Raw genomic sequence first — 25,650 nt, 5'->3', positions numbered from 1 at the left:
AGAAAAGTTTGCTGTCCTCAGAAATGATGTTCAGGTTTAAGTTACTCAGGCACATTTGAGAGCAGGTGTTGGAAGGCCTTTCTAAAGGAAAACGGGAACAGTTTTTCCTGAGGACTTATAATAGGGTGGTTGTCACTTGGAAAAATTCCCTGTGCTTCAAGTACACATGAACTTTTAAGCCCTTAGGGCTGTTTATTGGATTAGCATTGGCATGGCGTGGGTTGCCTCCCTTTCAAGTTCTAATGTCTTTTTAATTTATTTCTCCCCACCGTTCAGTGGATCCGGATTGGTGCCAATGTCTCCAACTTCACTTTTGCTCCTAGCACGATTATCTTTCACCTGGGACATGCTGGTAAGCGCCCCAGGCTGCTAATTCCATTTAACCTCCTTTGACATTTCGCCTGCCCACGCAAAAGCCCTGTTAAGTAGACCCACAACCTATTAACTATAATGACTTAATAGCATAACATTTCCCTCTTCCTCCTGGTCTTTTACGACAGTTAATATGATGATAAACCTGTTTGGCCCATCAGCTTAGAACAGCTGTCATTATATTGGGTTTCGTTGTACTCGGCTGCCGTTGGCAGGCCATTTTACCCTCATTTAATAGCTCTGTTCATTTCCAGAGAGTACTCACTTATCGTATCTTTACATTGAGCCATCTTCCTGGGTGGAAGAGCGTTAATGCAGTTTCCAAAGGTTATCTTCCCCCACCGTATCGATCTTCACATTTGCTGGCGGCTGTGTCTGGACAGTAATAGAAAACAGTCCCTTCCACAGTCAGACACGCTGTCCTGCATTGTTCTCTTGAGAACTCAGGACCTCAATGTTACACGATAGTAAATTCACAAATCAGTTAAGCGTATCAGGAACTTGCGACACTGTTGGATTGGTGACTGCTGCATTTCACTGAGACTTCTTTTCTGATTTCTTTGACTCTTTCAGGAGTCACCCTCCCTGTGTCCATAGTGTGCTGATTCTGTAGGGGTCTACAGACGAATCCCTTGAAACTCCAGGCAAATGTGTATCTCTGTTTTCCTGGGGAAGGAGAGCATCTGTAACTTTGATCAAAATTCTGACATTGGTCCACGACCTCCAAAATGGCTAGGAGCGCCTGCTGTAGTTCATCCGTCATCCTTCTGGGCAGAATTGACAGGATGACCTTTCTCTCCAGCCCAGCTACTGAATTTGAGTGATAGCCCTCCTGGGTCAGGTTGAGAACAAAACCTGAACATCAGTTTGTTTAGAGCCATGACTTTCCGTGCCGGAGTGCCTTTGGTGCACATTCCCCTACTTGACTCTCATCATAGCCCTGATGGGGGTGACCAGGGCAGGAGTTATAACCCTCGTTTGACGGGTGAGAGAATTTAGGCTCAGAGAAATTAAGTGGCTGCGAAGGGCAGAGCCTGGGCCAGAACGCAGGGCTCTCAGTGCCCAGACCTGAGCCCTTTTGACTAAAGCTGCCTCCACCATCCTCCTTGCTTCCTTCCTTAGTCGCAGTGGCAAATTAGCCTTAAACATTTTTTTAATACAAGGGAAAATTATTCGTTTCTTTAATTCTGTGGGCTTTCATTCAGAATTTGAAAAATCAGCTGAATCCCAAATATAACGACAGTAATTAAAGAAACAGACAAAAACAAACCCTGCGTTAAAAAACAAAGATGCAGGCTGGAACGTGGAACCAAGTTGCTGAGATCTGGTTTTTACCTTTGGATCTCTTGGTAGCCAAGGCTGAGAAGCAAGTCTATTGAGCTGTTTATTTTCTGGCATCAGATGAAAGGAATAAAACAAGCTGCTCTATAAACACAGACCTTTTCAGGGTCTGCAGTTACCGGCTTTTAACTGTGCTCTGCCCAGGGTGACGTCACTGTTTGACTTAATTGGCTGTCGCGATGCCTGTCCTTGTAGCTCTGCTGGGGCTCATGTATATCTACTGGACGCAACTCAACATGTTCCAGACCCTCAAGTACCTGGCCATCTTGGGCAGCGTGACGTTTTTGGCTGGCAATCGGATGCTGGCCCAGCAGGCACTCAAGAGGTAAGGTTGGGGACGGGCCAGGGACCCAGAGTGGGGTTAGAAGTATTTCCGTCAGCTCTGTCCACCCAGCTCTTTGAACAACGGTATGTGGCAAAATGCTTCATACCCTCAGGGGCCAGCGTGACCCCTCAATCCAGCCTGATACAGACGCCTTTCAAATCAGACAAGAGCCTTGGTGTTAAGTTTTAAATATATTAAACACAACCGTTTATGCCCCGACACATTAGAACAAGAGAAGAAAATAATTGCTTTATGAGGATGAGAAAGGGTCAGGCCAGGTGGCAGGAGGTGGTGGTTTGTGTGCTGGCTGCGCAACCGCGTTCTCCTCTGCCTCCTCCCGTGCCTGAGAGTGGCTCCTCTGTAATCCCAACAGCCTCCCGGAGCTTTTCCTCCTAAGCACAAGCTCCATGCTCTTCCCCCTAGAAACTGCGTCGGGCTTCACAGAAGCCTCCAGCAGGGAGCACTGCTCAGTGGCCCACGTCACGTCCCCAAGAACCAAACAGGTTCACACAGATGGTCACACGCGATGGCCGCTCGCTGGCAGCTTGACTTTCAAACCTGAATTAGAAGCAAATTTAAATGTCACCTAGGTGTTTCTCATTGATTTGACTTTATTAGAACTTGGGTGATTTCAGCCACGTAAAGGTCCATAAGAAAAGGTCAGCATTGCTTTCACCTTTGGAAGTTAACATTTCAGCTGTGCCCTTCTCTCCAGGACGTTTGCTGAAAGAACGTAGCTCAATAGTGTGCCCTCCAGTGCAGCTGCCAGTTAAGTTGTCGGATCAGAGAGCGGCTTTCTCAGAGACCGTTATGGGCGTTATACGTCTCATCCCTGCCCGCGTCTCCATCGTGAGCTCTCTGAGTGCCTCACCAATGGATACTGGCCCCAGCGTGCTCCCTGCCTCCCCTGTGGTCGTCCAGCGTCCGCCAGAGCTTCCCTTAGCACCAGCAGTGGCCGCCGGCTCATTTCTCTGTCCCTCTAACAGCCCTAACTTGGCGGCTCCGCACTGCGTGTGAGAAAGAGCCGGAGACTCAGCTGTTTTCTCTCAGCGGAGCCCTGTTCCCTCAGAGCAGCCCATCCAGGCCCCGGGGAGCCAAAAGGCTGTCCTCTGCTGCGTTCTCTCTTTTCTGGAAGTTGCCCACACAAGACGAGCAAGATTAAGGGGAGATGGAAGTGGAAACCACTTGATTCAGATCCTGCTCAGTGGGAGTTCCTCATCTGGAGCGCTAACGTGTGCACTTTCTGGGGAGGAAGACCATGGTTCTCATCCCACCCTCCAGCCTCTGTAGAAAGTCATAGCTCACTCTCTGTTGCTGTCTGCGTGAGTCCTAGAACAAGCTCTGCCCAGGGGAAAACGGTGACTGTAACAGAAGCTCTGGTTGGGTGTTTGCCATTCTTTCCTCAGCTTATTTCTCGTCTTACTGTCCTTTCTTGACTCTCAAACCCTCTTTCCTTTGGCAGGATCGCTGCAGAGCAGAGCAGTAGATTGGCAAAATATAGGACACTACGGTAAAGATGAAGGGCGACTCATCCCAGGAACAGGGCCCCTTTTCCATCTTGCCCACCTCATGCATGTCAGTTATTTATCTAATTTTCAGAGCACTGGTTCCTCCCCATTGCTCCCCAAGCCGAAGCTGAATACTGAGGCCATTTGCCCACTTCTTGGACCAGGCTGTAATTGGACCAGGGCAAACGCCAAAGCCCCCGAATTAGCTCAGCTGACGATAACTTTGCCACAGAGCAACTTTGACCTGGCTTTGACTGTAAGACTCCATCCTCGCTTGTGTCCCACCGGGTACTTTATAGGCACAGCCCCTGTCTGTGTTCATAGGAGAACAGAGTTGAGGGTAGACAGATTCAACCTTGGACTTCTTTAAAGGGGACCCCCCCACCCCTATTCAGGACATGTAAATTCATTAAATGATGGTCCCATGGCAAATCCCGGCACACCTTGTCACTGTTCTAGGCCTTTTGATAACATTAACTTCTGGTTGGGCCAAACAGTGTGGTTTGGTGAGACACTAAATTATGAAGACTGATGGCCACACATCAAAGCCAGCATCAGAACCCAGGTTCCTAGAGCTCCGGATATGGTTCAGGGCTGCTCCCTGGGTGACTAAAATGTCACGTGAAATATCACCCGTTCTCCATTGTGTCAGTCCTAGGATGAGAATGGGAGTGGAGGAAGGTGAAGGGAGGAAAGGAGAGAGAGTGTCTGATGCTTCACTGATCAGCTCCTCTAGACCAGGGATTGGCAGAAATTTTCTAGAAAGAGCCAGATAGTACTAAGCTCTACAGGCCACACAGTCTCTACAGTTGCAACTACTCAACCTTGCCACTTTAACGTGAGAGCAGCCGTAGACCACGTAAACAAACCCACGTGGCCATGTTCCAATTAAACTTTGTTTACAAAAACAGGTAGTGGGCTGGATTTGGCCAGTGGGGCTCAGTTTGTTGACCCCTGTACTGGACCAACAAAGAGGAGGGAGGTATTTTAGTTTTCAAGTCATGTTCCCTCTCTTCCTTTTCCATGGAAATGGCTTTCCATGCCAAAGCAACGAAGCTATCTAATTTTTACTCCTCTGAAAACAGGAGAAATCAACAAAAGCATAGAATGTAGAGCCTTTTTACTGATGTGTGAACATAAGCTGGAACATCTAGTTCTCAACACAGAAAGCAACTACATTTGTTTTGGTTTTGGTTTTCAGGATTAATTCACATATAGTAAAATCTACCCTTTTTAGTGTACAATTCTATGAATCTTGAAAAACATAGACAATCTTGTAAACACTGCCTCAACCAAGATACAGACTTATTTCCACACTCCAGCAAGCTCCCGTGTCCCTTTGAGGTCCGTGCCTTCTGCCCACCCCCATTCCTCAGCCGTATCCATTTGGTTTTGTCCTGAATTATAGTTGCTCCGTCTGCTTTCAGAAAACTAGTCCTTTCTGCTAAGTATTGAGCTCTTTAATTCTTTAAAACTAACTGGATTGGCTTTGTTTTTCTTGATTTTTAGATAGTCTACCCCTACCCTGCTACCCTCAAACCATATTGCTTGAGAAAGAGGAGAGTCACTTGATCATTTGGACATTTGGGACTTCCTGAGGTTGGGACCTTGTCTTTTAGAGGAAAATCCCTGGTAGCTGTGTGTTTTTGATCTGAGGACAGGTATTGATTTGATCAGGTGTAACACAGGGCCGACTTCTTGGCCAAGATGGAGGCTTGTGGGTCACTGCCCTTTCAGCTGTTCTCATTTCATAATTACACTGTCCTCTCTGCGTGAACATTTCGGAGCATACACATTTGAATGTGCCTGGGAACCTCTGAACGTTAGCAGAGAATTAAGGGTACTCACTTCGGCCCTCAGGATGAGTTCCCCTGCCTGGGCATGCGTGCCCCTTGGAACTCTTGATTAATTGGTTTGGAGCCTGCTGTTCTGCAAGGCCGCCTTCCTCACATAAGCCCTCACCACTGGGGACAGCTGCCTGCCGAGGATGGCATGTGTGTGAGCACCTTACCCCTGCTCACCAGAACTACCCGAATCACCTACTTGGTGCTGTCACCCCCAGGTTGCACAGTGTCTGTCTAGATTGTCATTTTCCTTCTTGTGTTTCTCCATCATTCCTTAGAGCCTAGGGGAGATAGCCACGGAGAAAGAAGGAATAAAGAGAGTTAGTGTTTTTATCCCCTCTTAAAATATTTCTGTGAGCTGAGTCCAGTTTTTGAGAATCATTTTCTTAAGTTTAGACATCGAGTCTGATCACTGGCAGGAATATGGTGCAGATTTCTGTACCAAAAGGCCAGAATGTCATCTTCCAAGCTACATGAGGGCCACATGTTGCTTGGCAGACCTGGAGTCTGGGAAATTGAAGATGAGCATTCTTTAAACTATTCATCTAGTTGAAATGTACAGTCTTTTTGGCCTTGTACTGTGAGAGGTGTGCCTGGAATTACCTCATCTTGTGTTTTCACATACCATGCTTACTTGGGTATCATCAGGTGTGTTTCATTGTTTCCGTTGTCACCAGCTTTAGTTTGAGCTATCTGTCTTACATCCTTTTGTGAAATGAGATGGGGCATAAGTAAATAGAATTAATAGTTGAATGATTATTCCCTTATAAATGGGATCTCCTAGTGGGAGACTACCTTGGTCTCTCTGTTGTCACCAGTTAGGAACTGTAACAGTGAATTGAAACCGTCAGTAATTTTGTGTTTGTCTCCATTTTCTTTCAGAACAGCACATTAGTTCCAGGAAAAGGAAGGACATTCTGAAAGCTGAAGTGAATATCGAGAAAAGGAGTCAGGAGCAATTCACAGTTTGAAAAGAGGAATGAAAAAAGCCTTTATTTAAAAAGAAAAAAGTCGAAATTGTGGTTATACTTTTGCTTGTTTTTCTGTTTCCCCAACACAGAGCAGACACCTGTGAGCCCAGATACTCTGTTTCTTTGGCATGGTGCCCTAGCAAGATGCTGTGAATATTCTAACTTACCCACATGCTGCATTGAAAAGTTGAAATCTGTAATTAATCTGTTATAGAATAAAGAAAATAACAGAAACGAAGACCTGAGAGTTTCTTCTGGTACTTTAGGGCTGATGGGATCCCTGGGGCACATTAACATGAGGCCGTAGTTGGGAAGTATGCTTGACACGATGACCAGGGTATTTCTCCAGGACATTTTACTTGGTCCTTCTCACCTCTTTTTTTTGGGCGTGGGGGGTGGGTGGTGTGCTACACGGCAGGCGAACTTAGTACCCCTACCAGGGATCAAACCTGTGCCCGCTGTCATCTCTTTCTTAACAGAACTGAGAATTGCCTGGAAAAGCCAGCAACCTTTCTTCATCTCCAGCACTGGGTACCAACTATGCCCTGTCGGTATCTGAAGAACCCGCTGCTTTTGCCTTGAAACCTTGGTCCTGGCATGCAGTGGGGAAGGGAAGGGATTATCTTAAAAGAAGGCTGAGCCCATGAGTTATTTTAGGTTCTCAGAAGGACACACGCATCTCAAGAATGCCCCTTTGGAAGTTGTGCCCAGGACCACCATTGCATGGAAGTTATATGATGTCACTTAGAGAAGTAATTTTTTTTTGAATTTTTTTAATATCTATCAATCTATCTATTTTTGGCTGCTTTGGGTCTGTTTCTGTGCTCAGGCTTTCTCTAGTTGTGGTGAGCGGGGACTACGCTTCGTGGTGGTGCACAGGCTTGTGGTGGCTTCTCTTGTGCAGCATGGGCTCTAGGGGCACGGGTTTCAGTAGTTGCGGCGCTCAGGCTCTAGAGCGCAGGCTCAGTAGTTGTGGGGCATGGGCTTAGTTACTGTGTGGCATGTGAGTTCTTCCTGGACCAGGGATCGAACCTTTGTCCCCTGCGTTGGCAGGTGGATTCTTAACCACTGTGCCACCAAGGAAGTCGCTAGTGAAGTAATATTGAGTAGTGTGTTTATGTGTGCAGACTTCAGTGTTGGGCAAGCCTGCTGTTACCACTTATAGGGTGAAGGACTTTGGGCAAGTGGCTTAATGTCTCTAAGCCTCCTTTTTTCCTTCTGTAAAAGATAATAACAGTACCTCCTCATATGGCTGAAGGAGTTTCATGCATCTGAAGTGCTTGGCATCTGTCCTAATTGGCCCATAGTTACGTACTTTGGCTCATTGCCTCTACTTCTATTAATTGAAACATAATAATAGATAACTTTTGAAATGCAGGTAATCCTATGAGTATTTATTGGGTTTGGGGGGTAGAAATTATTTTCATCAGATTGCTTTCCAACTTAGCTGGACTTCACTGCAGTGAGGAAATGGGGATTTTGATTGGGGAAAGAGGAAAGAAGATTCTGGAACTTTGGGCTGGTTCTGGATGGGACTCTATAGGAGGGAGGCCAATATGGGCAGTTATGGGGGTGCCTCTAAGATGGGAAGGAGACCTCACTTTTCCCAGAGCTTGCAAACCAGTGGCCCATGTTTTATTTGATCCATAGTGGGTTTTTTTTTTTTTTTTAATTGAGTTCATTGCTAACATTTACAGATTGAGAAAATCCATATAAAGATCCAAGTTTGGGGCTCCCCTGGTAGTCCAGTGGTTGAGAATGCACCTTCCAATGCAGGGGACGCGCGTTTGATCCCTGGTCAGGGAACTAAGATCCCACATGCCATGGGGCAACTAAGCCCACACGCCACTACTAGAGAGCAGCCCATGCTGCAATGAAAGATCCCATGTGCCACAACTAAGACCCAACGCAGCCAAAAATAAATACATAAATATTTTAGGGGAAAAAAAAAGCGCACACACACACACACAAATCCAAGTTTACAGTTTAGAATGATTCTCTGGAAAAAGAAAACCAGAGCTGGCAACAGTGGGCGTGATTCCTGCATGGCAACAATCAGCTATAGTTGAATAGCAACTCCTGCCTGGGTGGGGCCTGCACTCTCCAGTCCACCAGAGTCCTGCCCCCACAGGTTCCACCTACACTAGCACTGTTCCTTCCACCAACTGCTTGCAATTGGTACCTGTCTGCCTCCTGTAAACATGACTTTGAGAGCCTCGCTTTTAAATTTTAGGTTCTTATCCCGTCCTCATGGGAAATGGTGATGTTGGTCTCCCACTGCTGTTGGATGGCTCCTAGTGTCCCTGCTTAAGGACGCTGGGACTTCAACAGCTCAGAGTCGTGGGGAAGGGAGGAGAGCCCACCCAGCTGGAACTTTCACACCTATAACCAGACCTGTACAGTTCTGGAAGACAGACTGATTGAGGCCTGCTGGACAGAGGTGTAGAGAAGGGGCAGCAGGGCCTGAGAATAGAAGTACAGTGGCTGGAGGGAAGGAGGTCAGGAAACGGCTTCCTGGAGAAGGGATGGGCAGGGCTCCAGGACGCCATGGCTGGTTCAGCGCCAGCCTGCAGACCCAGAGGGGCTGGAGAGTAAAGCACAGCAGACATTCGCTATGTGCCAGGCTCTGCCCTCGGTGGAGCTGTGGCAGAGAGCAAGCTAGAGCATTCCCTGCCCTTGGTCCACTTACATCCTGGAGGGCACAGGAGAGGGAGCAGCATAATCACAAACCTGAAAAGGAGTTCTTATCTACAGGGCTTGGGAAGGCTAAGCTGACAATCTTTGCAGAGCTGGGGAAGAACATTCCAGGCAGAGAAGCAACACATGCAAAGGCACTGGGGCAAGAGCCTGGCATATCTGCAATGAAAGCCGGCAGGTGTAACTAGGGCGGAGTTAGCGAGGAAGAGAGTCTCCTTGGGAGCCAGAACAAATGCGGATTTTAAGGGCTGTGGTAAAGGGGATAGATTTTATTTTAGGACTGCCAGCAAGTTAAGGGAACCTGGATTTCATGCTGAGATGTAGCAGAGGCAGAAACACCTCATATGCTGTCTTTCTGGCGCTACCCAGAAAGGGTAGGGAGAAGCCTCTTGAAGGCTGCAGGAGAGAGTCTGCTTGCTTATAGCCTAGTGGTGGGTCTGGGGAGGCTGCAGTTGAGAACAGGCCTAATGAAATCCACTGGATTTATTGCTCAAATTATTTGCTACTGGCAAAGATCCTTTGCTTGACCAAACTGTAGTCAGGATCCTAAAATTTCTGCTACACCCATCTGTGCCCTTTCTTTTAAAATCTAGTTTTAGGACTTCCCCCGTGGCGCAGTGGTTAAGAATCCGCCTGCCAATGCAGGGGACACGGGTTCAATCCCTGGTCTGGGAAGATCCTAAATGCCGCAGAGCAGCTAAGCTTGTGCACCACAACTACTGAGCCTGCGCTCTGGAGCCTGTGCTCCACAACAAGAGAAGCCGCCACAATGAGAAGCCTGCACAGCACAACAAAGAGGAGCCCCCACTCGCCGCAACTAGAGAAAGTGCACGTGCAGCAATGAAGACCCAAAGCAGCCAATGAATAAAATAAAAAATAAATAAAAAATTTTGTCATATAAAACATTTTTAAAAAACACCTAAAATAAATAAGTAAATAAATAAATAAATAAAATCTAGTTTTAGCAAGAACCTTGCTAAGCAGTTTACCCAGATCCCCACCACTGTGTCTGATCACCTTGATGTCTGGTCGGATTCCTCACCCTCCACCATCTCCCGGGTGACATCTGATCTCCCTGGCCTATATTCAGCCAGAATCCTATTAGATCAGCTTAGCTAGAATCCTCTTACCCCTGATGTATCCTCGTAGTAAGTGTCTACCCATTGATCCCCACCCACCCTGCTCCTTGGCTATCAGTTTCCACTCGATCACGCCATATTCAGAATTAAGCCCACTTCTCTATGAGATTCTCTTTTCCCCTATTGCAGTAGTCCTGAATAAAATCTGTTTTTACCACTTTAACTGCTATGCAGCTCTGGGTTTAATCTGACACCACAGTAGTGCCTGGGTCTGGCCTTCTCTAAAGAGTACTCAGCACAGCAGGTCAGAGGCCAAACCGATATTTCTTCACTCCCTCTGTGCCTTAGCTTCCCATCAGTAAAAATGGGATAATACCACTGAGAGCTTTATAAGGATTAAATGAGGTCACATCCAAAACACATACCACAGTGCCTGGCACTGACATTGACTCAGAGTTTGCTCAGATTAGTATAGATATTACCATTTTTATTTCCTGTGTGTTGTTAGCAGGAGCTCAGTAAGCAGTTTGTACCAGGTCCACGTTTCTTTGTTTGTTGCTTCCCCAGCTCTCATTTCCTGAAGGATTCGGAGTCTTGAAACAACACAAGAGCACTGCCCTGGAAGGAGGAGTCAGTTCCCAGCTTTGCCCCCTCCGAGCTGTAGGACCTGACCTCTTACCTCCGCTCTGCCTTCCCCCAAGGGCTGTGGTAGGGAGCGCGGTGAAGCGATAGATGGGAAACCTCTTTGTGAACTTCAGTACAAACATAAGGGATTATTATAAGCAACAAGCCCCCATTGATTAGAGCATTTCTTTAGGGGGGAAAATAATAGCATTCCATCTTAAGTGGGACCCCCCCAAGGGAATGGGAAGCCCCCAGCTCCTCGGTGGCGAGGGGTTAAGTCCTTCAAGCCACCATTCGTGTCATAGTCAATGGAGATAAAGCACCGGAATTGTCTCCATCACTGGTCTTTTCCTTTATAACGGCATTCACCTCGAAAACCACGCGTAGCAGCGGGGCCCAGTGGTCATTATTTCATTTGAAAAACGAATTGGAAGTTGAGAGAGCCCCCAGCCCTTGCTTTTGTGGGGACAGGAGGTGAGCAGGTGGGTCTGAGGGAAGGAGGGGGCTCGGGTTGGGCAGGCGAGGCCACCGTTCGGCAGCCTCCTCCTTTGTCCTCCTTCCCTGGCAGGTTCTCCGCGGCCCCGCTCGGCTTGGTTGAAGGGGACCTCGGCCCTCAGAGGCCAGCCTTCTCCTCTGGAGGGGGCTTTTGTTCTCCACTGTTGGTATTGTCTCCTCTGCAGTGGCCCCCTGCAGAGCCTTTCCCAAGCTTCAGTTCTTTCTTGGAGGGTAAACTGGGGACTCCCAGGGAGAGCAGGTGGTCTGAACCCGTTGAAGCCCTGAGCAGACTTTACAGCCCCTGTGCGGGAGACAGGCCCACGGGACGCCGGTCCAGCACTGTGTGTCTCAGGCTGGAAAAGGACCGAGATGGGACTGTTCACCTCTGAGTCCCCATCAACTCTGAGATGCTACGTATTTTCTCATACTTTCAATCCAAACACACATCCCATCATCCAGACTTTTCAGTTTTTTTTTTTTAGATTTGTTACCTATAGTAAAACACACAAATCTTAAGTGTATATAGCTCAATGAATTTTTACATTCAAGTACACTAGTGTAGGGCTTCCCTGGTGGTGCAGCGGTTGGGAATCTGCCTGCCAATGCAGGGGACATGGGTTCGAGCCCTGGTCCTGGAAGATTCCACATGCTGCGGAGCAAGTTAGCCCATGCGCCACAACTACTGAAGCCCGTGTGCCTAGAGCTGGTGCTCCGCAACAAGAGAAGCCACCACACTGAGAAGCCAGCATGCCACAATGAAGAGTAGCCCCCACTAGCCACAACTAGAGAGAGCCTGTGTACAGCAAAAAAGACTCATAACAGCCAAAATAAAATAAAATAAAAATAAATAAGTACACTAGTGTAATCATTACCCGTCAAAATATAGAATATTTTGATCCCTCCACCCCAGAGTGTTCACAGACTCTGAGAAGAGGCCATGTGTGGGGTGATGTGTGATAGGTGTAGGTGATGTGTGGGGATATCTGGCCCAGGTAAAATGTTCATGAATAGAAAAAGTTAGGTAATCACTGACATAGGCACCTCTGGTCAGTGGCTTCACACCCCCTGCACTGGAAGGTGAAGTCTTTATTTATTTATTTATTTATTTATTTATTGGCTACGTTGGGTCTTCATTGCTGCACACAGGTTTTCTCTAGTTGCGGTGAACAGGGGCTACTCTTTGTTGCAGTACGGGGGCTTCTCATTACAGTAGCTTCTCTCGTTGTGGAGCACGGGCTCTAGGTGCATGAGCTTCAGTAGTTGTGGCACATGGGCTCAATAGCTGTGGCTCATGGGCCCTAGAGCATAGGCTCAGTAGTTGTGGCGCATGGGCTTAGTTGCTCCGCGGCATGTGGTATCTCCCTGGGGCAGGGATCGAACCCATGTCCCCAGCATTGGCAGGCGGATTCTTATCCACTGTGCCACCTAGGTAGTCCCGAAGGTGAAGTCTTAACCACCGGACCGTCAGGGAAGTCCCCTACCATTTGCTCTTGAACCCACTCAAGTCAGACTTTTGCCTCCACCATCCACTCAATTTGTTCTTGCCAAGGTCATCAGTGGCTTCCACAATTACTTTCATGTTCAGTTCTCAACTGACTTAACCCATCCACGGCATTTGGTACAGTAGATCATTCCGTTCTTGAAACGCTTTCTTCAGTTGGCTTCTGGGATTTCTCTCTTGTGTCAGTAGTTTTCCTGTTATCTCACTGCCTGTTGCTTCGCAGTCTCCTTTGCTGGTTCCTCATCTTTCCTCCAAGCTTTAAATGCGGGTAGTCCTTGGACCTCTGCTCTTTCTGCTCCTCTTCCTTAGTGATCTAACCCACTCTCCTCACTTTAAAGACCATCTAGAGGGTGATAGCTACCAAGCCAAACCGGCTGCCCAGACCCCTCTCCTGGCTCCAGACGTGTACACCCAGGGGCCTACTCAACATCCTCACCGAGGCCTTTACAGGGCATCTCGGACTCAACATGTCTAAACCCAAGCTCCTAATTCTCTCCCCACCCCTAAAGCTCCTAAATGGCAACTCCATCCTTCCAGTTGCTCAGGCCAAAAACTTTGGAGTCCTTGACTCCTCTCCGATCTGCACACCGTGTCCATCAGCGAATGAGTTCTACCCTAAGAGTGTATCCAGAATTTGACCCTTTCTCAGAGTGACGTTAAATGGAAGTCAGATCGCGTCGTTCTGCTTAAACTCTGCAATGCTGTCCGTCTCACCGACAGTGAGTTGGCGTCCTGCTCCTTTCCTCCCCCTGCACCCTCGCGGCGCTCCAGCTAGCCCCACTGACCTTCTGCTCCTCCTTCCTCCGTGCTCTTGCTTCAGGGCCTTTGTGTTGGGTTTTCACTCTGCTTGGAATGTTCTTCAGCCAGATATTCTCAAGGCCAACTCTTGAGAGACTTTTACTCAAATGTTCCTCTTCAGAGACGCCGTCTCTAACCACCACACCACATGCATACTCATTATAGATTAAATAATCCCCACCAGAGCTCCCATCCTGTTAATTTTTTTCCCTTTGCAATCGCCACCATCTTGCATATTCTATACAGTAAGTCCCCTACATACGAACCTTCAAGTTGCAAGCTTTCAAAGATGCTAACATGCGTTTTTATGTCCAATCATGTAAGTTAGTTTACGTGTCTGGCATACATTGTCACGTGGGTGCATCCTCTACAAGTGATTGTGCTTTGGTGTACTTTACTGAACTGTATAGAGTACAGTAGTTCAGTATCTTTATTTCAAACCCAGGATGTCCGGAAGCAAGGGTAAAAGCAATGGTGGTGTAGTGGGTACTGCTAAGAAGGGCCAGCTGCTGTACTTTTCAAGGTACTGTACCGTAGATTAAAAATGTTTTATTTTTTGTGTTTGTTTGTTCTTTATGTATTATTTGGGTGAAAAGTATTATAAACCTATTACAGTACAGTACTATATAGCTGACTGTGTTAGCTGGGCACCTGTGCTAAATTTGTCGGACTTACCAACAAATTGGACTTAGGAACGTGCTCTCAGAACGGAACTCTTTCTTAGGGGACTCACTGTATTGACTTGTTTTTATTATTCTTTCCCCTGTTAGAATATAAGCTCCATGAGGTCAGGGGCTTTGTTTGTTCACAACTGTATTCCCAGTGCCTACAACAGCACCTGGCACGTTGTGGGAGCTCTAGAAATATTTGTTGAATGAATAAATGGTATTGCTCATAGATGAACAAGGCACCCGTGGATGGAGGATGATTTTTGCCCAGAGTAGATGAATATGGTTAAGACCCTGGTTCTGATCTGGACCCCCTGCCTTTGAATCCCAGCTCTCTCCTTGTCGGTGGTGACTGTGGCAAATCAGTTCATCCATCTGTGCCTCAGTTCCTTGTCTGTGAAATAAGAAGGATGCCAACACCTCCCATTAGGCTCTGTGAGGAGCGCATGAGATTCTACACGTGAAGCTGCCCAGCTGGCACTCTGAGTAGTTTGGTAAATGTTAGCTTTTTTTTGTTTTTTTTTTTAATACCTTGCAAGACCACTTTGGGAAATCTAACTATGTAAAACATGTAAAAAAAATTAGGTTGAAGATAAAAGAAAATTGAAATGCAGATCAGTATGAGGGAATTTTATTGTATTTATAAAGGAAAAAGTCGGTCAGAAATTAAATAGGATTAACTGGATGCATGTGTCTCAGCTGCAGGGAGCAGAAAATATAGGCAGAATCTTCATCCTTGGGAATTCCTGTTGCAGAAAGAAAGATAAAGTTCAATCTGGGGACACTGAAGTAAAGGCAAGATGGGACAGGACGCCTGGAACTAGGGTGATGGAGACTCCAATGTTAAGACTGACTGTCTGGGTCCAAAAGGGCTTAGCACCAGTTCTCCCAACCCACTGCCAGTGAGATCCTGGATAGTCACTTGCTCTTGAAGAAGCTGCTTCTAATCCCCAGACAGGGCTAGATTAGGTTATTCTTTCCAACACACACATTTACTACACCCTTTACATCTCTTACCATTTATCACAGATGAAATAATCCACTGTCCATGTACTCAATTAATTTCTGTCTGCCTCAGTGCGTTATGAATTCCATGAGAGCGGAGACCACAGCTGTCTCATCCAGCACGGTCCCCTCAGCCCAGAGCCTGGCCATCTTTGGATGATTTTTAAGGGGTGGGAAGATGGAGAAATCTGAACTTGTTACCTTATAGGCCTGTTACGTGGACATAAAGTGTGGAGGGTACAAAAGGATGCGATCTCCTGAATCGTTCTACTCTGCACTCTTAAGGTATAAGAACTCATTCTGCTGTGATGTTTTCTCAGGCCCACCAGTGCTGTCCTGGTATTTGCAGCAGTTGAGCTGGAGGGGGAACAATGGCTGGAGCAGCCTCCAGGCCACTTCCTGCTGCTCTGTGGCTTCAAGCTCTGTGACGCCTCTGGCTTTTAACCTGCAGGAACAAAGCCTGTATTCTTAGTTCTTGGCCCTCCTTGGGGCCACTCTGCCCCACTGGGGCCTGGTGGGAACCGTAAAGCAGGTGAATGATGACCTAATCCCAGCGTGAGAGGCACAGGGGAGGCATTATTCTTCGGGGCCTTCTTTTTTTTTTAAAGAATTCTCGCCTTCGGGAACCTTGGCGGTGATTGGCGTGAACCCACTCCCTTCGCAGAGGAGGGACCTGGGAAGCCGACTTGCTGTGTGTGGAGAGTTGGCTGCAGAACCAGACCTGGGGCTCAGGTGTCCATCCTGCCTCCCAGGCTGGTTCTTGCCCCTCCTGCACTCTGCCTGTCAGCCTGCTGCTGCTCGCATCTCCCCAGGACTGTACTTGGCGAGATCTCTGAGCTCTTGGTGTCTAATTAGGCGGGTGAAGGGGCACACGGAGAGCTCTGCTGGGAACTGGATTTGCTTAATAGTTTGGTCCAGAAGTGCCTGGCAGAGTCATGCTGCGACACAGTTCAAAGTCGGGCTCTAACATACAGCAGAATTTCTCCAAACAGTCGTGTCATTTTGGGGAAACTTTGTTGGCGAAGCAGAGCTTGTGCAAAGAACTCCAGGGAAGCAAGGCAGGTCTTGGGCCTGCTTAGTCCCTGATTTGGGGCCAGATGCTGCCCCTCCTTTGCCTCAGTTTTCCTCCTCTGTAAAATGGGAAAACTCATTTCTGATCTCTCCTGACTCCCCATGGGATTGTGAGGGAGATGGAGAGTGACTGTCGTTCCAATCTCTCCCTCTCACACGTGCTGCTCACCCTCGTCCACCTGAGGGTGTTGGGAGGGGCTTTACAATTGTGTGAACTTGGCAAAGGATCCAGGGTATGTCTCCCACACTATCAGCATCAGAGTCCCCTGGGACGCTTGTGAAGATTCAGATTCCTGGATCCTATCCCAGAACTGTTGAGGGAGTAACATTTCTGGACACAGACACGGAGTCTGGCCCCTGGCTACACGCTGGACATACAGCAGTGGATGAGATCCAGACTCCATCACACGTTTGCCTCCCCTTCTTCCAGTTCTTGATGTGTGGAAGGAGGGACCGTGTTCCCGGTTTGCTTGGCAGAACCCCCCACCTTTGGAGAGGAGGAGATTCTTTCCTTTTCCTGGCCACTCTCTGAGAAAGAAACCTCTGAGGTTCCTAAACACACACACACACACGTGCACATGCATGCGCGCACACACACACACACACACACACACACGTATCCCCACCTGTGCTCCTGCAGCAGGGTCACCAGGATGCTCTCCAAGGCCATCTGCTTTTGGTCTGCCCACATGCCATCCACCTGACGGCCAGGCCGTACCTTTGCTCCTTGATCCTGGTTTTTCTCTCTATTCGATTAAAAAAGAGAAACAACTGAGATTGCTCTTTGAGTAGGGCGCAGACAGGCCTGGGAAAGGCCAGGGCAAAGTGAGCAGAGCAGGGTGTGTCCCTAGGCCTATTCCGATATCTAGCATAGACTCTTGCACCCAACTGAACTAGACTCAGCAACATTTAAGAAGGCAGTACACATAGGAGGGAAGACTACAGCCTGTGAAGTACACATTTGCACAATATCTTCCCACAGATGAGTTACTAATTACAAAGGAGAAAACATTAACTTTACAGAGGAGAAACCTGGCAGACATCATGTTCACCAAGTGATCAACGTTACCATCACCAAGGCGACAAACTGGCATCGTGTGCCTCCCGATAGGATGCACTGAGAAGAATGCAACCTCACTTCTGTTGCATAAAGTGAATCCAATCATGAGGAAGCACCAGGCAAGTCCAATATGAGGGACATTCTATAAAGAATTGGCCTTTACTAATCAAAAATGTCAATGTCACAAGAGACTAGTCCAGATTAGGAGACACGACAACTATGATGCCACCTGTGATGCTGGACTGGGTCCTGGATGAGGAAGATCAATGATTGTTATAAAGGACATTTTGGGAAAACTGGTGAACTTTGAATGTGGACTCTAAATGATAATTATATTGTGATTAAGTAAGAGAATGTCCTTTGATGAGGTATTAAGAGACACAGGCGGAAGTACTTAAGGGTAAAGGGTCATGAGGACTGCAATTCACTCTCAGATGGCTCAGCAAAATAACAATAATAATAATATTAATACGTACCTGGGTTTGTGTGTGTATGTCTAGATCTATATCTAGGTATAGACATAGAATAAGCAAAAATATTAGGAACTGTTGACTGTAGGGAAGGGTATGTGAAAGCCCTTTGTACTATTGCTGCAATTTCTCTGTAAGTTTGGAAATCTTTTAAAATAAAAACTAAAAAGTGTTCAGGCTGTGGAGTCAGGCTGTTTGATTGCTACTCTGCCACTCTTTGGTGTGTGTCCTTTAGAAGCTATTAATGTAGCTTCTGTAGGATGGGGGTAAGAGGACCTGCTTTGTAGAGTTGTTGGAAAGAGCACATAAGAAACTGAGAATAGGGACTTCCCTGGCATTCCAGTTGTTAAGACTCCGAGCTCCCAATGCAGGGGGCCCGGGTTCGATCCCTGGTCAGGGAACTAGATTCCGAATGCTGCAACTAAGATCCTGCATGCCACAACTAACAGCCTGCATGCCACAGCTAAAGATTCCGCACGCCACAACTAAGACCTGGCACAGCCAAAAAAAAAAAAGAAATATTAAAAAGAAAAGACAAGAAACTAAGAATAATGGCTAACACTACCAAGGGCTTACTGTGTGCCCAGCACCGTGCGGGGTGTGTGTCAATGTCCCAAGGCAAAGTCTTTGTTTCTGGCACAGAATCACAGTCAAGTGGTGATGACCATTGGTGTTGTTACTACTGGAACCCATCACAGGGACAGGTGCTCAATGATCATTTATTAGTTAGAGGTAAGCTGAGGTTTGACATTGGAGCCCTTCTGCTATGGTGAATGCAGAAATGACAGATGCTGTGTGAGGGGAGAGACCAAACTCGGTCCCTCCAAGCCGTGATGCACTTGGGGTGCAGGAAGAAGTCACAAGAATGTCACCTCACCCCTGCTGCCTGCTCATGATGTCGTGGAGTAGCTTGCGGGCAGACAGCTGGCCCAGCACCTTCCGGTAGCTGTTGGTGAAGATGGCGTCTGCGTACCGTGGCATCCTAGTGGAAGGAGTCAGAGGTCAAAGGATGGGTTGGGATGCCCAGGGGGCCATGCTCATCAGGTCTCCGTAAGGTCCTCCTGTTGCCATTTGCCCTGCTCATTCCCAGAGAGAGCTGGAAGCTGGGCTGGGTGGGTGACCTCTCTGGGGCTCAGAGTCCACCGCCATCCCAGAGATGAGCAGTGGAGGCTGCCTGAGGAGATAGCCGGGGGCCAGCTCATGGCTTGATTCTGCATCCCTTAAGCAGCAACTTTGGCAGGGCTGGCTTTGGGGTGGCAGGAATCCAGGCCTGTTGTCAGGACTGCTTACCTGAGGGCCTGGGAGGGTGGGGAGCCATGGGAGCCGCTGCTGAGGGTGAGGGTCACGAGGAAGAACACCCAGAGCAGCATCCTTCACCCCTGTGCTGGCACCTGGGAAGTGACAGACAGGAAGAAAAGGTCAGGTACAGCCATAGCCACTCGGATGCCCTTTGCTGGCTGGGCCCAGCCCTGGGCTTGGCTCTGTGCAAGCTTTGGTCCTTGTCCTTTGGAAGCTGTGGGGTAGCAAAAAGAACACAGACTCTGGAAGTCAGACACACCTGGGTTCAAGTTCTGCCTCTGCCAGTCGTAAGCTATACCTCATTTTCTCCATCTGTAAAATGGGCATGGTAAGGCTATGCTGCTGACCTCACAGGGTTGAGCATATAATGAATGATAATGGTAAAACAGCCCCTCCTTGTAAGGCATTATACATGGGATTCAGGCCTCAGCAAGGAATAGGGGAGGAGCAAGCACCTTTCCCTAGTCACCAAAGTTATCCACAGCCCCAGTGTGGCTCTGACAGTATTGAGCGGGACTAACAGCTGAGGCTCTGAGTCAGACAAATCTGAGTTCACATCCGGGCTCTGCCATCACTAGCTGTGCATCCCAGGACTAGTGGCTTCTCCTTTCCGGACCTCAGTTTCTCTGTCCATAAAATGGACTCAATAACTATACCTACTGCATAGGATCCTTGTGAGCATGAGGTAAGATGGGGCACTTGAAGTGAGTGCTTGGCACGTGGGCCATTCTCCACACACCTCTGCTCTGATGACCTAAGGCTCGGAGGGCAGGCTGTCCTGGTTTCATGTGGAGCTGGAGGGAAGGGAGGAAGGCCATCTGGACTAAACCAGGGATGCCTTGAGACCCCAGGAACCAATGCTCACTGCTGGGGACCGCTCAAAACTGCCCGAGCCCCCCACAAGCTTCAGAGCTGAAGGAAGCAGCCACCCAGGCCTCAGCCATCAGCCCCTCTTTTATGTGCACCCCTCCACCCCCGTCCCCCAACAGACAGTCCTCCAGTTTTAGCTCAAACACTTGCTGCCAGGGAGTAACAGGGAGCTCACTGCCTCCAAGCCAGTCTGTCCTATTTCTGGGCAGGTCTTCTTATTAGGACGTTTTTGTCATTGCGTCAAGTCCAAGCCCCTTATCCTGTGAATAAGCTTTTACTATTCTGGTAAGGATTGGGGCCAAAGAAAAGATGAGACAGTGGTATCTGCCCCCGTGGGCTGCCCCTTTGACGTCCACCTGCTGTGCCTCCCAGACCTTCTGCACCTTCATCCGCACCACAAGCCCTTTAGATGCATTTGCAAGTGACTTGGACCTTGGCTCCCCAGACCAAGGATCTTCAGTCTTCTGTCCTCCTCATCACACACTATCACACCTGGCTCCCCTTTCCGGACCTGGTCCACGGCCGGAGTTTCCTAAGCAGGGAGATCTTTGGAGGCAAAGGTGTCTCCTTGACACGCACTGCTTTTTCTGTCTCCCAGCTGCAGCCTGGGCTTTCACACCTTCTTTCCTGCTGCTCCTTTAATGACCTGAGCATATCCAGGCCCCCAATCCACCTCACTCACCTCTCAGAAGCCCTTGGTACCCCATCCCTACAGAGTGAAGCCCAAACCCCTGCTTTTGGCCTAAGCTCCACCTCAGCCTCCCCACCCCCTGCCCCTTCTCCCAGGGCCGGCATAAGTGATTCCCAGCCCCTGTGTCCCCCTGGCCTGCACAGCCCACCCTCACAGTCGCCCTCGGGAGCAGGTATCACGACCTCCAATTTTACAGCCAAGGAAATGAGCCCAGAGAGGAGAAGGGCCTTTTTCCATGGTCCTCCATCAAATTAGCTTCGGAGTGGGCACTTCAGAATGGGCCTCCTGCTCTGCGCCGCGGCCTCTCGGATACAATCCGCTATTCACAGCACTCCCTATTCATGGGGCGCTTCAGAATTCATCACCTGCACGTGGGAAATAGTTCTGAGAAGACGGGAAGCTTTTGCTCTTTGTTACTGGGCCTCTGGGGAAGAAAGAAGGGGGACAAACAGGAACACCTGCTTGGCTGGCGTGTCCCTGTGCGCATCCAGTGGTTTTAGAGAGTTGAAAATAACCTGATATTGGCAGACTTTAGTGGGGGCAAGTTATAGTAAATCCAGTAACCCCTGGTCATTCAGAATGGAAGCTGGGCAACCTCATAATCTGGTCAACCAAGAGACACAACATTTGCCATAAAGCACCTGCCCTGGGGACGGGTCAAGACACCATTGTAACCTCTGGGCTATGAGAACCTAACCCATGGGGTTGCAGAGTCCCATTGGACAAAGAGGGCAAAACGAGAAGAATTATCCAGTTTCTGGTATGGTGAGAATGGAGGTTGTGTCACTAGGAATAAAACAGCTGCTGGCCGACATCTTCCACACGACCAGTCTCAGGAGCTAGAGTTCACTGAATTAAATCGAGCTAGAGCCTAAGAGCACCACCGACCCCTTCTTGATGGCTCTGAAGGCATTTTAGGTTTTATCATCCATCATTATGAGTATTGGTTAGCTCTCCACAGTGCTTACGAACTAATTCTATGATTAGATATATTTGAGGTCGGCTGGACTGAGGATAAATGGGCACTTGATCTATAATAGTCGGCACTTTCTGCCAGACTTCACACCAGGAGTGCTACAAGAATTCTGCAGATGGACCTTCGGCTGACAATGGAAGTCAGGTCTCAAGTGCCAAGCTAGCAAGGCCATTTTTGAACTCCTGGGAAAAAAATCTTTTACCTTTCTTAAATATTCTGCTGTGTAATTTAAGAACCCTAAAGCAATGACATCCTGTTTCAGTTTATAAGCTGTTTCACCAATAGTGTTCCAAGTCAAAGGAGATCTAAGTTTTTCATGAGGAAGCATCTTGAATGGTCATTCAAAAGAGTGACATGCCACCTCCTTCCAGAAAGGGTTTGAGGTGGCTTATGGTAAAAAATGCAAATACTTCAGGACAGTTAAAGCCCGGGTGGAGAGACAAGCGTGGGGGTAATGGAAAGATCCAAGGGCAGGTAATTGTGTCCAAAACCTAGAGTAAGGAGCGTGGCTGCAATTGAGCAAGAAAGCAAAATGTTATCAATTTCCAGGCAATTATGTTGAATCGGTTCTGAGCGATCGGTGCACAGTATTGATTTGCACAGCCATTGATTTGCTTCCTTTCTGGTCCGTGGCAGAATCCCATGGTTGACAGGAGAATCTAGCCAGCTGAGGTCTCGCCCCAGAAGCCCACCTGCACACCCTCAGAGGAGCACTCAGACCTCATCTGTCCCCAACAGACACCTGGCACATGTCTGCTGCCACTTCTCCACCGATGGAGGTCCACGCATTCGAGACAACCTCAAAATGGCACCCATGGTCAAAAGCATATTCCAGAACCCCTAATGAAGGGCTCAAAATGTACTCACCAGTCCCAGCGCAAAGAGGACGGCAGTGGGCCTCCTGGACGTGGTGTCTCTGAGTTGGTGAGGACGTCAACTTTCTCACCCCCGTCCAGCCCAGCCCCCAGGGCCGCCCGCCCCCCTCTCACCTCCGAGGTGGCGGGTCTCCCTCCGCTCTGAGCCGCTGCTCCAGCTCCACGGGCCCCGGGCTCGGCGTTTGCTCCAGCGGCTGCGTGGCGCTGCCATCATTTATACCTTCATTTTCCTGAGCGTTTGTCAGCGTCAGAGAATCAATTACTCACAAGTCCACCAAAGGATCATTTTTAGCATCACACCGACAAACCCTAATAGGGGAAAGGGGTTTTGCCCCTTGCAAATTAAGACTCGTATTGAACTTACCCTTTATCTTTGAGAGAACGGACAGAGCGGAAAGTTATATTATTCCCAGAGGAACAGAGAATATTATACCGTCCCTCTAATAATTGGAGTACTCCTAACAGTGAAACACCAAGGGTTCATTTACTCTCTGAGATAAATGAGCCTTTTAAAAAATTCATATAAGCTTGTTTTGTCCTTGTGCAACTTTATGTCACTTGAGGGCAGTCAACTTTACAGACTAAGTGTTTTTCTCCCCTTAGTGCGATGAATTGTTTGTGATTTCCCTTGCCATCCAATTATCAAGATGTTCCTCTGTTTGACTTAACCCACTGTGGTCACAGGCTGGTGTAGGCGGCTAGCCCGGGGAGCGTCTGTCGTCACGTGTCTGGGTAGCCAAACGTGGATAGTTGCCTCAGAGGTGTGCGAAGTGGGAGGGAAGAGAAATGGGAAATCTTGGGAGAGTCGTGTTTCCAGACTTCTCTGGCCTGTAGCTAAAGAATCCTCAAGAATGGCATGAAAGTGTGGTTTCATGCCATTGGCAGAAGCATTGGTTTCCCACATGGCTATTGTGGACGAGTGGAAACAGCCTTAAGCTAAGCAGCCAGACACCTGCTGTCCCGCCCGTGCCTGTTCATCACGACCTCAGTGACCCTCAGCAAGTTACTTCTACCCTCCAGGCCTCAGTTTCTATACCATCCGTTCCTACGCCCACCCGCAGCAAAGCAGCCGAGAACAGCAGCTTTCAAACTTTTAAAAGAGCTTGAAACTTCGGAAATCTTCTATGGAAGTGCAGTATATAAAACAGATTTTTTTAAAATGGGGCTGCTCTGGTTGAAGAACGGGGACTGGAGGCTCTCTTTGCCTGCCCCTGGGCCACCTCTATGGTTCTCAATTAGAACCAGAAGTTTCTGGAGGAAGCTCCTAGCAGTGGCACTTTGTGATCCTGCCTCTTAGCCTGCACTGAGCCATACTCTTGGCACAGAACAAACATGGGCTGTCCCCCAGAGAAGCAGGGGCTGAGCAGCACGTCACCCTGCAGAACTGGACACAAAGTGGGCAGGTCAGGCCAGATCCCCAGGGACTAAAAGTGGCCTGACGGGTCACAGCAGCAGGTGGCAGACGGAGGAGCTGGGAGCTCCCAGGGCAATGGGCTTTCATACACACAGGAGGTGTGGGGTTATCTCAGTAAATGTGAGGTGGGGACCACAGAGAGCTGGGCACCCAGAATGGACACAAGGCCAGGGTGCAGATAAAGGACACACAGAGTTGGCTGAAGAAACCATGGGGATCAGAATTCAGCCCCAGCTGAAGCTCTGTGCCAGGGATTGTGCTAAAGACTTCATGCCTGATCTCAGTTTCCTAATCTGTGTAATGGGAGTGAGGCTTATTAGGCTGTTGGGTGAAGATTAAATGTGACAGTGGGTAAGGTACAGGCCTGGAATAGAATAAGTCTCATAAATTAGCTCCTGCCGCTGCTATTACTGTTGTTGTTATAAATGAGGAAACAGGCACAGAGAGGTTGCCCACAGTCACATAGTCACACAGCTGACCAGTGGTAGAGCCAGGACTCAAAGATTTCTGACTTGCAAATTCAGTGCTCCACAACAAGCTAATGTTCCATGGCCCACCAGTTCTTACTCTCCTACTTGAAGAAGAAGAAGAAGAAGGAGAAGGAGGAGGAGAAGGAGGAGGAGAAGGAGAAGGAGAAGGAGAAGGAGAAGAAGAAGGAGAGGAAGGAGAAGAAGGAGAAGAAGAAGAGAAGAAGAACTTTAACAGTTCTGTTGAAGTACAAGTCACATACCATAAAAGTCACCCGTCTGAAGTCTACAGCACAATGAATTTTCATGTTTATCCAGTTGTGCCACCATCACCTCAGGCAGGTAGACCTAGAGAGGGACACACCATTAAATGTTCTAAAGAGTCAAGAGAAGGGAGAAGTCACAGTAAAGCTGGGAGAGCATCAGACAGGAGCAGAGAGAAGCCTAAAATGGTAGCATGCATTTGGGGAACAACTGGATTTGCATTTGAAAATAGGCTCTGCTACTCACAAGCTGTGAGATTCAGGGCAAGGCGTTTAATCACTTTGAGCCTCAGTTACCACATCTGTATAATGGATGCCATAATACAAGCCTCCCCGGGTTGTTGTGAGGGTCAGAAACATGTTTGTAAAGTGTCTGACACACCTGGCCGATGTTAGCCGTTACTGTAGTTCTTATGAACTGAGCTGAGCTCTGAAAAGGAGAGCTGGGAGCCATCCCGTGTGATAAGCTTAATTTGCTGTAAATTCTCAAACCCATCAAGGAAGAGGAGGGAGGGAGAAAGCCAGGACGAGCCTTGAGGATGACAGCCCAGCCCCCTCCACCAGTTCCGGCTGCCAGCCACCTCGTCCTCGTCCTCCAAGAGGGGTGGGAACGGCTCGTTCACCACCCGGCTCTCTTCCCATGACGGGTTTTCCCCCAGCGTTAATTAGCGATCGTGCCTGTGTGTCAGGGCTGGGGGCTTGAGCTGTGGGAAGAAAGCACCGCAGAGAAAGGCTGACTCCAAAAGGCCCCAAAAGGCTGGGGCAGTGAAGCCCGCCACCCCTCACCCCCACCCCAGGAGACAAGCAGGGCATTTGTGTTGCAAATTTCCAGTGTGTTGGAGCCAGCCATTCAAACAGGGTGATGCTGAAGGCAGGGGCGTGGGGGTGGGGAGGACAGAGGAAGTCGACAAAGGGGGCCTGTCCGAGGGCCTCAGACCCCGCTTTGTAAAAGCTGCTTTCATCGCC

At 48.5% G+C, this 25,650-nt stretch overlaps 2 protein-coding genes across 5 annotated transcripts in view; one reads left to right on the top strand and one right to left on the bottom strand.

Annotated features, from left to right (window-relative positions):
- RPN2 (ribophorin II) overlaps positions 1 to 6,599 on the top strand; it is a 56,943-nt gene extending 50,344 nt beyond the window's left edge. The window contains exons 15-18 of one of the 3 annotated variants that reach the window (XM_057701074.1): positions 277 to 352; positions 1,909 to 2,038; positions 3,501 to 3,548; positions 6,273 to 6,599. In XM_057701074.1, the coding sequence (XP_057557057.1) occupies positions 277 to 352; positions 1,909 to 2,038; positions 3,501 to 3,548; positions 6,273 to 6,285 (267 nt within the window). In that variant the 3' untranslated portion in view covers positions 6,286 to 6,599. Of the gene's footprint in view, positions 1 to 276; positions 353 to 1,857; positions 2,039 to 3,500; positions 3,549 to 6,272 lie in introns of those variants that run through there. The other 2 variants (XM_057701075.1, XM_057701076.1) reach the window with 2 other exon arrangements.
- An 8,233-nt stretch (positions 6,600 to 14,832) lies between these two features.
- GHRH (growth hormone releasing hormone) lies at positions 14,833 to 22,697 on the bottom strand. Of its 2 annotated transcripts, none has more exons than XM_057703540.1 (5): positions 22,533 to 22,697; positions 19,120 to 19,220; positions 18,707 to 18,811; positions 16,926 to 17,045; positions 14,833 to 14,969 (listed from the first exon to the last, which is right to left on the bottom strand). In XM_057703540.1, the coding sequence occupies exons 2-5, from the start codon at positions 19,197 to 19,199 to the stop codon at positions 14,954 to 14,956; spliced, it is 321 nt and encodes a 106-aa protein (XP_057559523.1). In that variant the 5' UTR covers positions 19,200 to 19,220; positions 22,533 to 22,697; the 3' UTR covers positions 14,833 to 14,953. The 2 variants fall into 2 exon arrangements, with proteins under 2 accessions (XP_057559523.1, XP_057559524.1); XM_057703541.1 differs by having other exon boundaries at positions 22,655 to 22,697.
- Positions 22,698 to 25,650: the final 2,953 nt, after the last annotated feature.

Source organism: Hippopotamus amphibius, chromosome 12, assembly GCF_030028045.1.
Source record: "Hippopotamus amphibius kiboko isolate mHipAmp2 chromosome 12, mHipAmp2.hap2, whole genome shotgun sequence".
NCBI classification, from domain to species: Eukaryota; Metazoa; Chordata; class Mammalia; order Artiodactyla; family Hippopotamidae; genus Hippopotamus; species Hippopotamus amphibius.
The sequence above is the reverse complement of the archived record's forward strand: the minus strand, read 5'-3'. Positions and strand labels throughout refer to the sequence as shown.

Coding starts and splice junctions, on each gene's coding strand:
- GHRH (XM_057703540.1), bottom strand. CDS start 19,199: ATGCTGCTCTGGGTGTTCTTCCTCGTGACCCTCACCCTCAGCAGCGGC. Junction 18,812..19,119: donor CCACCCTCCCAGGCCCTCAG/GTAAGCAGTCCT, acceptor TCCTTCCACTAG/GATGCCACGGTACGCAGACG. Junction 17,046..18,706: donor ATCATGAGCAGGCAGCAGGG/GTGAGGTGACAT, acceptor TTAATCGAATAG/AGAGAAAAACCAGGATCAAG.